Genomic DNA, 14,339 nt, shown 5'->3' with positions numbered 1-14,339 from the left:
AGAGGTTTTGAGAAGCTGCTGCACCTTGTGTATGCAGTGTGAACATCAGTTAAATGGTGTCCAGAAACACAATATCACTGGTGCAGGTGGAGAGACATTAATTTAACATCACTGGCGTCAGTGGCTAAAGGTTTTGCTTTGCATAAAATGGTCAGAAATGTCTGGGCCTTGGAGGTGAACAAGACATAGTGATGTGATGTACAAGGATCACCTGCAGACATGTTCTCTGCAGTGGATGGACCATATGGATGGAGTGCTGTCACCCCTTGAAGGGACTTGAAGCTGACAGCACGTGCCCCTCAAACAGCGATCTTTCAGCTCTGATTTCGCGGGTCAGTCAACCCCATAGGCTTCACACCATCTCAAGTCCCTGTCCAAATTGTCTATGCACTTCTGCACCTGCCTACCTCTCTTCCCCGGTATCCTGAGTGGAGACTGCAGAGGGGCCTGTGGGTGGTTCCTCCTCTGGCTAAAGGTACATTGACAATGTCCTCTCTCCACTCTATCCATGGGGGCAGCTGGTTCCTCTTTGCATACTTGTACTCCTGCAGTCTCTGGGCAACGAAATCAGTTACTTCCCACATATATAGTCATAGAGATTTACAGCACGGAAACAGACTCTTCGGTCCAACTCGTCCATGCCAACCAGATATCCCAAACCCCAATCTAGTCCCACCTATCAGCACCTGCCCCATATCCCTCCAAACCCTTCCTATTGATATACCCATCCAGATGCCTTTTAAATGTTGCAATTGTACTAATCTCCACCACTTCCTCTGGCAGCTCATTCACACATACCACCCTCTGTGTGAAAAAGTTGCCTCTTAGGTCTCTTTTATATCTTTCCCCTCTCACCCTAAACCAATGTCCTTTAGTTCTGCACTCCCCACCCCAGGGAAAAGTCTTTGTCTATTTATCCAATCCATGCCCCTCACGATTTTGTAAACCTCTATAAGGTCACCTCTTAGCCTGTGACACTCCAGGGAAAACAATCCTAGCCTATTTAACCTCACCCTACAGCTCAAATCCTCCAACGCTGGCAACATCCTTGTAAATCTTTTCTGAACCCTTTCAAGTTTCACAACATCTTTCCGATAGGAAGATGACCAGAAGTGCATGCAATATTCCAATTGTGGCCTAACCAATGTCCTGTACAGCCACAACATGACCTCCCAACTCCTGTACTCAATACTCTGACCAATAAAGGAAAGCATACCAAATGCTTTCTTCACTATCCTATCTACCTGCGACTCCAATTTCAAGGAGCTATGAACCTGCACTCCAAGGTCTCTTTGTTCAGCAACACTCCCTAGGACCTTAGCAAGAGTTATACACTTAATGGTAAGAGTTTCTTTCCCAAAATGCAGCACCTTGCATTTATCTAAATTAAACTCCATCTGCCACTTCTCAGCCAATTGGCCCATCTGATCAAGATCCTGTTGTAATCTGAGGTAACCTTCTTCACTGTCCACTACACCTCCAATTTTGGTATAATCTGCAAACTTACTAACTATACTTCTTATGCTCACATCCAAATCATTTATATAAATGAAGAAGAGTAGTGGACTCAGCACCGATCCTTGTGGCACTCCACTGGTCTCAGGCCTCCAGTCTGAAAAAACCCTCCACCACCACCCTCTGTCTTCTACCTTTGAGCCAGTTCTGTATCCAAATGGCTAGTTAGAACATAGACCAATACAGCACAGAACAGGCCCTTCGGCCCACGATGTTGTGCTGAACATTTGTCCTAGCTTAAGCACCCATCCATCCATGTACCTATCCAACTCTGCTTAAAGGTCGCCAATGATTCTGACTCTGCCACTCCCACAGGCAGCGCATTCCATGCCCCCAACACTCTCTGGGTAAAGAACCTACCCCTGACATCCCCCCTATACCCTCCACCCTTCACCTTAAATTTATGTCCCCTTGTAACACTCTGTTGTACCCGGGGAAAAAGTTTCTGACTGTCTACTCTACCTATTCCCCTGATCATCTTTTAAACCTCTATCAAGTCACCCCTCACCCTTCGCCGTTCCAATGAGAAAAGGCCTATCACTCTCAACCTATCCTCGTACGACCTATTCTCCATTCCAGGCAACATCCTGGTAAATCTTCTCTGCTTCCTCTCCAAAACTTCCACATCTTCCCTAAGGTGAGGCGACCAGAACTGCACACAGTACTCCAAATGTGGCCTAACCAAGGTCCTGTACAGCTGCAACATCACTTCACGACTCTTGGACTCTTGAATTCAATTCCTCTGCTAATGAACGCTAATACACCATAGGCCTTCTTACAAGCTCTATCCACCTGAGTGGCAACTTTCAAAGATCTGTGAACATAGACCCCAAGATCCCTCTGCTCCTCCACCTTACTAAGAACCCTACCGTTAACCCTGTATTCTGCATTCTTATTTGTCCTTCCAAAGTGGACAACCTCAGACTTGACAGGGTTGAACTCCATCTGCCACTCCTCAGCCCAGCTCTGCATCATATCTAAGTCTCTTTGCAGCCGACAACAGCCGCCCTCACTATCCACAACTCCACCAATCTTCGTATCATCTGCAAATTTACTGACCCACCCTTCGATTCCCTCTTCCAAGTCATTAATAAAAATTACAAACAGGAGAGGACCCAGGACTGATCCCTGCGGAACTCTACTTGTAACTGGGCTCCAGGCTGAATATTTACCATCTACCACCACTCTCTGACTTCGACCGGTTAGCCAGTTTTCTATACAACTGGCCAAATTTCCCTCTATCCCATGCCTCCTGACTTTCCGCATAAGCCTATCATGGGGAACCTTATCAAATGCCTTACTAAAATCCATGTACACTACATCCACTGCTCTACCCTCATCCACATGCTTGGTCACCTCCTCAAAGAATTCAATAAGACTTGTTCTCCCTGTATTCCATGAGATCTAACCTTACTCACCAGTCTCCCATAGGGAATCTCATCGAATGCCTTGCTGAAGTCCATATAGGTTACATCGACTGCTCTGCCCTCATCAATCCTCTTTGTAACTTCTTCATAAAATTGAGTCAAGTTTGCAAAACATGATTTCCCACGCATAAAGTCATGTTGACTATTCCTAATCAGTCCTTGCTTTTCCAAATACATGTACATCCTGTCCCTCAGGAATTCCTCCAACAACTTGCCCACCACCATCATCAGGCTCACCAGTCTACAGTTCCCTGGCTTATCCTTACAACCTTTCTTAAACAGTGGCACCCCATTAGCCAACCTCCAGTCTTCCGGCACCTCACCTGTTTGTATCATTGATACAAATACCTCAGCAAGAGCTGCAGCAGTCACTTCTCTAGCTTCCCACAGAGCTCTAGGGTACACCTGATCAGGTCCTAGGGATTTATCCACTTTTGTGTTTCAAGACATCCAGCACTTCCTCCTCTGTATTATGGACATTTTTGCAAGGTGTCACCATCCATTTCCCTACATTCTATATCTTCCATGTCCTTTTCCACAGTAAATACTGATGCAAAATACTCCCCCACTTTCTGTGGCTTCGCACAAAGGCCGCCTTGCTGATCTTTGAGGGGCCCTATTCTCTCCCTAGTTACTCTTTTGTCCTTTAATGTATTTGTAAATCCCCTTTGGACTCTCCTTAACTCGATTTGCCAACTCATGTCCCCTTTTTTGCCCTCCTGATTTCCCTCTTAAGTATACTCCTACTGCCTTTATACTCTTCTAAGGATTTACTCAATCTATCCTGTCTATACCTGACATATGCTTCCTTCTTTTTCTTACCCAAACCCTTAATTTCTTTAGTCATCTAACATTCCCTATACCTACCAGCCTTTCCTTTCACCCTAACAGGAATATACTTTCTCTGGATTCTCGCTATCTCATTTCTGAAGGCTTCCCATTTTCCAGCTGTACCTTTACCTGTGAATATCTGCCCCCAATCAGCTTTTGAAACTTCTTGCCTAATACCGTCAAAATTGGCCTTCCTCCAATTTAGAGCTTCAACTTTTAGATCTGGTCTATCCTTTTCCATCATTATTTTAAATCTAATAGAATTATGGTCACTAGCCCCAAAATGCTGCCCCACTGACACCTCAGTCACCTGCCCTGCCTTATTTCCCAAGAATAGGTAAAGTTTTGCACCTTCTCTAGTAGGTACATACACATATTGCATCAGAAAATTTTCTTGTACACACTTAACAAATTCCTCTCCACCTAAACCCTTAACACTATGGCAGTCCCAGTCTATGTTTGGAAAGTTAAAATCCCCTACCACAACAGATTCTTACAGATAACTGAGATCTTACAAATTTGTTTCTCAATTTCCCTCTGACTATTAGGGGGTCTATAATACAATCCCAATAAGGTGATCATCCCTTTCTATTTTTTCTCATTTCCACCCAAATAATTTCCCTTGATGTATTTCTGGAAATATCCTCCTTAAGTACAGGTGTAATGCTATCCCTTATCAAAAACACCACCTCCCCCGCCAATTTTCTGTCCTAACATTAAGCTGCCAGTCCTGTCCATCTCTGAGCCATTTTCCTGTAATTGCTGTGATAGGCCAGTCCCATGTTCCTAACCATGCCCTGAGCTCATCTGCCTTCCCTGTTAGGCCTCTTGTGATGAAATAAGTGCAATTTGATTTATCAGTCCTACCTTGTTCTCTGCTTTGACCCTACCTGCCCTGACTGTTTGACTCACCTTTGTTCTCAACTGTACCAGTGTCAGATTGAAATCTTTCCTCACTATCTCCCTGGGTCCCTGGCCTCACCCGACCCCACCCCCATCTTACTAGTTTAAATCCTCCTGAGCAACTTGAGCAAATTTCCCTGCCAGTATATTAGTCCCATTCCAATTTAGCTGCAATCCATCCTCCTGTGACAGGTCACTTCTACCCCAAAAAGGAGATTCCAATGATCCAAAAATGTGAATCCTTCTCCTGTACACCAGCTCCTCAGCCATGCATTCATCTGCTCTATCCTCCTATGCCTGCCCTCACTTGATCTTGGCTAGGAGTAATCCAGATATTACTACTCTTGAGGACCTTCTTATTAAATTCCTGCCAAGTCTCTAATCTCCCTTAAGAATCTAAACCTTTTCCCTGCCTGTGTTATTGGTTCCAATGTGTACAATGACCTCCTGCTAGTCCCTCTCCTCATTGAGAACATTCTGTACCCTCTCTGAGACATGCTTGAGCCTGGCACAAGGGAAGCAACACACAATTCTGATTTTCGCTGCTGGCCACAGAAACGTCTGTCTATACCTCGGACTAAAGAGTCCCCTAACACAATTGATCTCTTGGAACCCGCTGTACCTCTCATTACAGTCAGTCTCAATACCAGAAATTTGGCTGTTTGTGCTACGTTCCCCTGACAATCCATCACCCCCTACATTTTCCAAAACAGCATACCTGTTTGAAATGGGTATATCCACAAAAGACTCCTGCACTATCTGCCTACCTCTCTTACCTTTCCTGGAGTTAACCCATCTATGTGACCGTATCTGAGACTTCCCCCCCCCCCCCCCCCCCTTCCTATAACTGCCATCCATCACATCCCCTTGCTCTTGTAAATTCCTCATTGCCTCTAACTGCCTCTCCAACTGATCCATTCCATCTGATAGGATTTGCAACCAACTGCATTTATTACAGATATAATCCTCAGTAACCCGTAAGCTCTCCCTAAACTCCCACATCCGACAAGAAGCGCATATCACTTTAAGGACCATTTTTGATTCTTTCACTCTACAGACCCAAAAATAGCACTGTCTTATTCCTCTGCAAAACACTGCTCCAGGTTAAATTAATGCTTATGGCTTATATTTTAAGTTTAATCAAGAGGAATAACTCAATAAAACACATAATCAAGAAAGAACCCACTCTACTCACTACTGCAGACTTATTTTAAGGCCGCATTTAAAATCCACATATCTGCTTCTGTGCTGTAACCTCTCCAAACAGGTTCCTCCAAAATCAGTTGTGAATTTCACTTTTTTAATTTTCCCAGACGCACTCCGACGTCCAGCAATACATGAATTGAACAGCAAAGGCAGTAACTGCTAATTGTCAGTTAGCAATGTGGGTTTCTTTCTCTCTCTCCTCCACTGACCTCATCATGTGTTTCCTTTGTCTGTTCCTCTCCCTTTTAAAGCTGCTGTTGTTTTGAGTTTTTTTTCTCCAAAGTTCCAAAACAATGCAACAGCATATAAAACAGTAATTGCTGCTCCTAGATTTCGAGGAAATCACCTCCAACACTGAAAACACCCCAAAAACCAGCTGTTACAGCCAGAAATTTTTCCCATCCTCCATCTTGGATTACCCAGAACCCTTTTTTTATGACTCAGTATGTGGATGTACCTACTAGAGAAGGTGCAAAACTTGACCTACTCTTGGGAAATAAGGCAGAGCAGGTGACTGAGGTGTCAGTGGGACAGCATTTTGGGGCCAGCGGCCCTAATTCTATTAGATTTAAAATAATGATGGAAAAGGAATAGACCAGATCTAAAAGTTGAAGTTCTAAATTGGAGAAACGCCGATTTTGAAGGTATTAGGCAAGAACTTTCGAAAGGTGATTGGAGGCAGATGTTCGCAGGTAAAGAGACAGCTGGAAAATGGGAAGCCTTCAGAAATGAGATAACAAGAATCCAGAGAAAGTATATTCCTGTCAGGGTGAAAGGGAAGGCTGGTAGGTATAGGGAATTCTGGATGACTAAAGAAACTGAGGGTTTGGTTAAGAAAAAGAAGGAAGCATATATCAGGTATAGACAGGATAGATCGAGTGAATCCTTAAAGTATAAAGGAAGTAGGAGTATACTGAAGAGGGAAATCAGGAGGGCAAAACGGGGACATGAGATAGCTTTGGCAAATAGAATTAAGGAGAATCCAAAGGGTTTTTACAAATATATTAAGGACAAAAGGGTAACTAGGGAGAGAGTAGGGCCCCTCAAAGATCAGCAAGGCAGCCTTTGTGTGAAGCCACAGAAAATGGGGGAGATACTAAATGAATATTTTGCATCAGTATTTCCTGTGGAAAAGGATATGGAAGATATAGACTGTAGGGAAATAGATGGTGACATCTTGCAAAATGTCCAGATTACAGAGGAGGAAGTGTTGGATGACTTGAAACGATTAAAAGTGGATAAATCCCCAGAACCTGATTAGGTGTACCTGAGAACTCTGTGGGAAGCTAGAGAAGTGATTGCTGGGCCTCTTGCTGAGATATTTGTATCATCGATGGTCACAGGTGAGGTGCTAGAAGACTGAAGGTTGGCAAACGTGGTGCCACTGTTTAAGAAGGGCAGTAAGACAGGCCAGGGAACTATAGACTGGTGAGCCTGACCTCGGTGGTGGGCAAGTTGTTGGAGGGAATCCTGAGGGACAGGATGTACATGTATTTGGAAAGGCAAGGACTGATTCGAGATCGTCAACATGGCTTTGTGCGTGGAAAATCGTGTCTCACAAACTTGATTGAATTCTTTGAAGAAATAACAAAGAAGATTGATGAGGGCAGAGCAGTAGATGTGATCTATATGGACTTCAGTAAGGCGTTTGACAAGGTTCCCCATGAGAGACTGGTGAGCAAGGTTAGGTCTCATGGAATACAGGGAGAACTATCCATTTGGATACAGAACTGGCTCAAAGGTAGAAGATAGAGGGGGTGGTGGTGGAGGGTTGTTTTTCAGACTGGAGGCCTGTGACCAGCGGAGTGCCACAATGATCGGTGCTGAGCCCTCTACTTTTTGTAATTTACATAAATGATTTGGATGCGAGCATAAGAGGTACAGTTAGTAAGTTTGCAGATGACACCAAAATTGGAGGTGTAGTGGACAGCGAAGAGGGTTACTTCAGATTACAAGATCTGGACCAGATGGGCCAATGGGCTGAGAAGTGGCAAATGATGTTTAGTTCAGATAAATGCAAGGTGCTGCATTTTGGGAAAGCAAATCTTAGCAGGACTTATACACTTAATGGTAAGGTCCTAGTGCGTGTTGCTGAACAAGACGACTTTGGAGTGCAGTTTCATAGCTCCTTGAAAGTGGAGTCGCAGGTAGATAGGATAGTGAATAAGGCGATTGGTATGCTTTCCTTTATTGGTCAGAGTATTGAGTACAGGAGTTGGGAGGTCATGTTGCGGCTGTACAGGACATTGGTTAAGCCACTGTTAAGAAGGAAACCAGAATTGCATGCAATATTCTATCAGAAAGATGTTGTGAAAGTTGAAAGGATTCAGAAAAGATTTACAAGGATGTTGCCAGGGTTGGAGGATCTGAGCTACAGGGAGAGGCTGAACAGACTGGGGCTGTTTTCCCTGGAGCATCGGAGGCTGAGGGGTGACCTTATAGAGGTTTATAAAATTATGAGGGACATGGATAAGAAAAATGGACAAAGTCTTTTTCCTGGGGTCGGGGAGTCCAGAACTAGAGGGCATAGGTTTAGGATAAGAGGGGAAAGATATAAAAGAGACCTAAGGGGCAGCAGAGGGTGGTACGTGTATGGAATGAGCTGCCAGAGGAAGTGGTGGAGGCTGATACAATTGCAACATTTAAGAGGCATTTGGATGGGTATATGAATAGGAAGAGTTTGGAGGGATGTGGGCCAGGTGCTGGCAGGTGGGACTAGATTGGGTTGGGATATCTGATCGGCATGGACGGGTTGGACCGAAGGGTCTGTTTCCATGCTGTACATCTCTATGACTCTATGTCTGCCACTCCTTTTGCTTTTATTCACTTGCGGGACGTGGGTATCACTGGCTGGCCAACATTTATGAGCCGTCCCTAGTTGCCCTTGAAATGGTGATGGTGAGCTGCCTTCCTGAACCTCTGCAATCCACCTGCTGTGTGTTGACCCACAATGCCCTGAGGGAGGCAGTTCTGTTCCTCCTTGTGGGCCCTGACCAAATCTCTGCTGCCGTCTCAGGGCCTTTTCCAACCTGATGCTGAACAGGAGCCTGGTCTCCGGCAGTCCTCCGAATGCCAGTCACCTGGGGAATTTCTGTCTTGGCCAGCTGCAGTGACATGGCAGTGAGGTATATGGAAAATAAAGAACATAAGGGCGTGTGAAGGGTTAAAGCATAAAGATCACTGATGCAATGTTACAAGGGGTCTGTGAAATGTTACATTAATCAAAGTACTACAGTGAAGGATCGATGGAATGCTACATCAATTAGTAGAAAGTTAAAAATCACAACACCAGGTTATTGTCCAACAGGTTTATTTGGAAGCACTAGCTTTCGGAGCACTGCTCCTTCATCAGGGGCTTGTGGAGAATAAGATTGTAAGGCACAGAATTTATAGCAAAAGTTTACAGTGTGATGTAAACTGAAACTGGTGTTGTGCAGTTTTTAACTTTATACATTCCAGTCCAACACTGGCGTCTCAACATCAATTAGTAGAGCCAGCCTGGGCCAAAAGACCATTGTGGCAGGATGTGACAGCAAATATCTAATCAGCAGTTAGCAGAATCAGCCTGAGGTTCAAGACCATTGTGGCAGATGTGATAGTAAATATCTAATTGTGATATAGTAGAGTAGAACTAAGTTTGAAGTAGGAAATACCATAAGTGACAGAAGTAGAGAGATAACATGAACTAACATCATTGGTTTGTGGCATGCCTGTAGTAAGGTAGCCCTGACTAACACAATTGGACATACCGATAAGCCTGAAGAAAACATGATAACAAAAAGGTATAAAAAAAGGTTCGGGGGAAATGAAGAATTCGCATCCTGATTGTCAGTGCTTTTGTTTGCAAATAAAAGATCATCCTCTTGGAAAACTCTCTGCGTCTCCTGGTAATTCTCTACGACCAGTACCCATCAGATTTTACTGACCCTAAACAGCTGACACTTCCCCAAAGAAGTTCACACCTAACTTAGTGAGGGTTCCTGGAGGCAGTTTTGGCAATTTTAAACTTCATCTGCTCTCGAGGTGCCATCATAGAGATGGTAACAGACCCTTCAGTCCAAATCGTCCATGCTGACTAAATATCCTAAACTAATGTAGACCCATTTGCCAGCAATGGGCCCATATCCCTCTAAACCTTTCTTGATCATATACCCATCCAGATGCCATTTAAATGTTGCAATTGTACCAGCCTCCATCACTTTTTCTTTAGCAGCTCATTCCATACACCTATCACCCACTGTGGAAAAGTTGCCCCTTAGGTCCATTTTATAGTTTGCCCCTCTCACCTTAAACTGATGTCCTCTAGTTTTGGTCTCTCCTACCCTGGGGAAAAGACCTTTGCTATTCACCCTTTCCATGCCCCTCATGATTTTATAAACCTCTATAAGGTCACCTCTCAGCCTCCAAAGCTCCAGGGAAAACAGCTCCAGGCTACTCAGTCCCTCCCTATAGCTCAAACTCTCCAACCATGGCAACATCCTTGTGAATCTTTACTGCATCCATTAAAGGTTAACAATGTCTTTCCTATAACAGGGAGACCAGAATTAGAATGCCTTTCTTACAGTCTGCTTGGCTGCACACGCTGTAGATATTGCCTTTGTACTTGCAGGACATACTATGGGCTGTTTTCTCCTGGAATGAGAGAAGGGAATGGATTGAGTGGGATGGAAGTGGATGGCACAGCTGTTAGTCCTAATGCAAGTGGTGGTCAGATGTTCCAAGCAAGTGGTTAGGTAGCACAAGGGGCATTTGAAGTTAGTGGGTGTGTGAGGGTGGTAGAGCATGAGCCTTGGTTAAAGGTGGGTATAGTGTCAGAGATAGATAGATAGCATGAAGCAGCAGAGAGAAGATTGTTCCATCAGGCCTTTTGGAGAGATACCCTACATGAAAGTTGACAAAATTGATACCTAGCCAAAATATGGTAAGTTTTAGCCCGTTCTCCATCCTTGTATTTTTAATTCTTTCACGGGATGCTGGCACAGGTGTCAATGGCAGGGCAGGACTTTGTTGCCCATTCCTAATTGCCTTTGAGAACAGTTTAAGAGTTAATCACATTGGCAAAATCTGGCCTGGTTTTGCCAACCTAGCTGCTCCTCAACACATTAAATTACAGCCAGGTCTGAGATTAAGCACAGAAATTAATGACTTTATTCAAATTACTACAAAATGATTCAGCTTTGGAATACCCTCTGCATACCTCTCCACCTCAATGTGGATTCCACCAGTTTCCTCATTTCCCCTTCCCACATCTTACCCCAGATCCAGCCCTCCAACTGGGCACCCTCTTGAAATGTCCTAGCTGTCCATCTTCCTTCCCACCTATCCCCTCCAACTTATCACCTTCACCCCCACCTTAATTTTACTTTCTCATTCCCAGCTACCTACCCCTTCCCATTTATCTCTCAGACCCCTTGGGCCACAAGCTTCATTCCTGATGAAGGGCTTATGCTTGAAACACTGATTCTCCTGCTCCTTGGATGCTGCCTGACCAGCTGTGCTTTCTCAGCGCCACACTCTTCGACTCTGACCTCCAGCACCTGCAGCCCTCGCTTTCACCTCAGTCTTTGGCCATCTGACCTGATACTGCCTTTTATGTGGCTCCTGTGAAGTGCCTTGGGGCAATTTCTTCTAATTAACAGCATTATATAACTGTGCCAGTTATTTTATATCAGGGCAATAGCAGGGCCAAAAGAATAGCAATATTTCTAACTTAACTATCAAGGATTTATGAAACCAGAAGAAAATTGAGAGCCACTAGCAGCCAGTGATCTCCTGGAAATCTATTATTAAATATGCCATTTCCTCATCTCCAGGGCTCAGTTTTACATTAAATGGTGCACTTGCTTGCCATTTATATAACAAGGGTTCGGTAGACATATGTGACAAGTATGCTAGGATGGCAGACAGGAATATACTACCACTTATCAATACTAATGTCTATTGTCCAAGCCTACATCTTCATGATGTTAAGACATTTCCCCTCAACTCTGCCAAATGCAATCTCCTGGGAGGCGCAAGATGATTAGATTAGATTGGTTATAGTATGGAAACAGGCCCTTCCGCCCAACACGTCCACACCGACCTGCCGAAGTAAACCCACCCAAACCCATTCCCCTACATTTACCCCTTCTAACACTACGGGCAATTTAGCATGGCAAATTCATCTAACCTGCACATTTTTGGATTGTGGGAGGAAACCAGAGCACCCGGAGGAAACCCACGCAGACACTGGGAAGAATGTGCAAACTCCACACATTCAGTCGCCTGAGGCGGGAACTGAACACGGGTCTCTGGCGCTGTGAGGCAGCAGTGCTAACCACTGTGCCCACAAATGACTGGGTAAAGAACTCTTAGACCAAAAAGTGAAAAATAAAATTCCTCACTGATCTCTTCAGGTAATCCAAACCAACGCATCTCATCCATGCCCACACCCTTGCCCTCGAACCCAACCCCTCCAACTGCAACAAGGACGGAACTCACCCACCCCCCACCCCCACCAGTCCTCACCTTCCACCCCACCAACCTCCGCATAAATCGCATCATCTGCTGACATTTCCGCCACCTCCAAATGGACCCTACCACCAGTGATTTATTTCCCTCCACATCCCTATCCGCTTTCCATAAAGACCATTCCTCCGTGACTACCTGGTCAGGTCCACACCCCCAACAATTCATCCTCCCCTCCTGGCACTTTCCCCTGCCACCGCAGGAATTGCAAAACCTCCCCCATCTCTCCCCCTCACCTCCGTCCAAGGCCCCTAAGGAGCCTTCCACATCCATCAAAGTTTCACCTGCACTTCCACATGTCATTTATTGACATGTTGCTCCCGATGTGGTCTCCTCTACACTGGGGAAAAGGGGTGCCTTCTCGCAGAGCGCTTCAGAGAACATCTCCGGGACACCAATCAGTCCCACCACCTCATGGCTGAACATTTCAACTTCTCCTCCCACTCTGCTGAGGACATGCAGGTCCTGGGCCTCCTTCACCGCCGCTCCCTCACCACCCTATGCGTGGAGGAAGAACACCTCATTTTCCGCCTCAGGACCCTTCAACCCCATGGCAACAATGTGGACTTTACCAGTTTCCTCATTTCCCCTCCCTCTACCTTATCCCAGTTCCAACCTTCCAGCTCAGCACCATCCCCATGACCTGTCCTACCTGTCAATCTTCCTTCCCACCTATCCACTCCACCCTCCTCTCCGACCTATCATCTTTACCCGCATCTCCATCCACCTATTGCGCTCTAGCTACCTTCCCCCCCCCCAGCCCCTCCCATTCATCTCTCCACCCCCGAGGCTCCCAGCTTTATTCCTGATGAAAGGCTCCAGCCCAAAATATTGATTTTCCTGCTCCTCGAATGCTGCTTGACCTGTGCTTTTCCAGCACCACTCTAATCTTGACTCTAATCCCCAGTATCTACGGTACTCATTCCTGCCTAATCAAATCAAGTCCAGGCTTACACTGTTAAAAATTCCAATTCATTTTCTCTGTCCCCAGTGTATTGTCAATTATTCAAATTTGATGTCCCCTCAGAGCATCATGCCAAAGCACCTCATAAGACAACTGTCTTATTCATAGTCTCTGAGGGTTTGTGGTCATATTTCACTTTGTAGGGAGTCTCAGTATAGAACGTAACACTGGGGTCGTTGAAATGAATGTTAAATTGACAAAGCTTTATACTTTTGGCAACAGCACTCAAGGAAAGCAAAATAAAATCATACTTTCCAATTGTTTTGCAGAAGATGTGCTGGTGGGGGAGTGTGTACATCTGACGCAAGGCTAGATGGAAAAACTGTCTTGATCACTGGGGCTAACACTGGGATTGGAAAGGAAACAGCACGGGAACTGGCACAGAGAGGTAAGGTATTTGCTGAGCAATTCTTTTATCTTGTAGGAGTACTTGAATGTGACAGCAAACATGTTTGCACAAATGAACCCTGATGCATTCAATGTCATTAAGCAGTGAAGTTACGGAAACATAGAAAACAGGTGCAGAAGTAGGCCATTTGGCACTTTGAGCCTGCAGCACCATTCAATATGATCATGGATGATCATGCAATCTCAGTTCCCTATTTCTCTGCCCTCTCCCCATACCCCCTTGTTCCCTTTAACTGCAAGGGCCATGTCCAGCTCCCTCTTGAAAAATCTAACAAACTGGCCTGAACAGCTTCCTGTAGGAGAGACTTCCACAGGTTCACAACTCAGAGTGAAGAATTCTTCCTCCTCTCAGTCCTGAATGGCTTACCTCTTATTCTTAGACTGTGACCCCTAGTTCTGGCCTTACACACATTGAAAACATTCTTCCCGAACTAGCCTGTCCAGACCCATCAGGACTTTATATGTTTCTATGAGATTCCTCCCACCCCAATTCTTCTAAATTCCAGCAAATACAAGCCCACTCTTTCCTCATGTATCAGTCCTGCCATCCCAGGAATCAGTCTGGTGAATCTTCACTG

At 45.1% G+C, this 14,339-nt stretch overlaps 1 protein-coding gene across 1 annotated transcript in view; it reads left to right on the top strand.

Moving 5' to 3' along the window:
* Nucleotides 1-14,339, top strand: part of rdh12 (retinol dehydrogenase 12) — a 30,107-nt gene that overhangs the window by 2,378 nt on the left and 13,390 nt on the right. The window contains exon 2 of the mRNA XM_043697962.2: nt 13,623-13,741. Within this exon, the coding sequence (XP_043553897.1) occupies nt 13,623-13,741 (119 nt within the window). The remainder of the gene's footprint in view (nt 1-13,622; nt 13,742-14,339) is intronic.

Source organism: Chiloscyllium plagiosum, unplaced genomic scaffold (genome assembly GCF_037043375.1).
Source record: "Chiloscyllium plagiosum isolate Xiang-an unplaced genomic scaffold, Cpla_swu_hap1 HiC_scaffold_8, whole genome shotgun sequence".
In the NCBI taxonomy this organism is placed as follows: domain Eukaryota; kingdom Metazoa; phylum Chordata; class Chondrichthyes; order Orectolobiformes; family Hemiscylliidae; genus Chiloscyllium; species Chiloscyllium plagiosum.
Note: the sequence above shows the minus strand (reverse complement) of the source record. Positions and strands in the feature narration are given on the sequence as shown.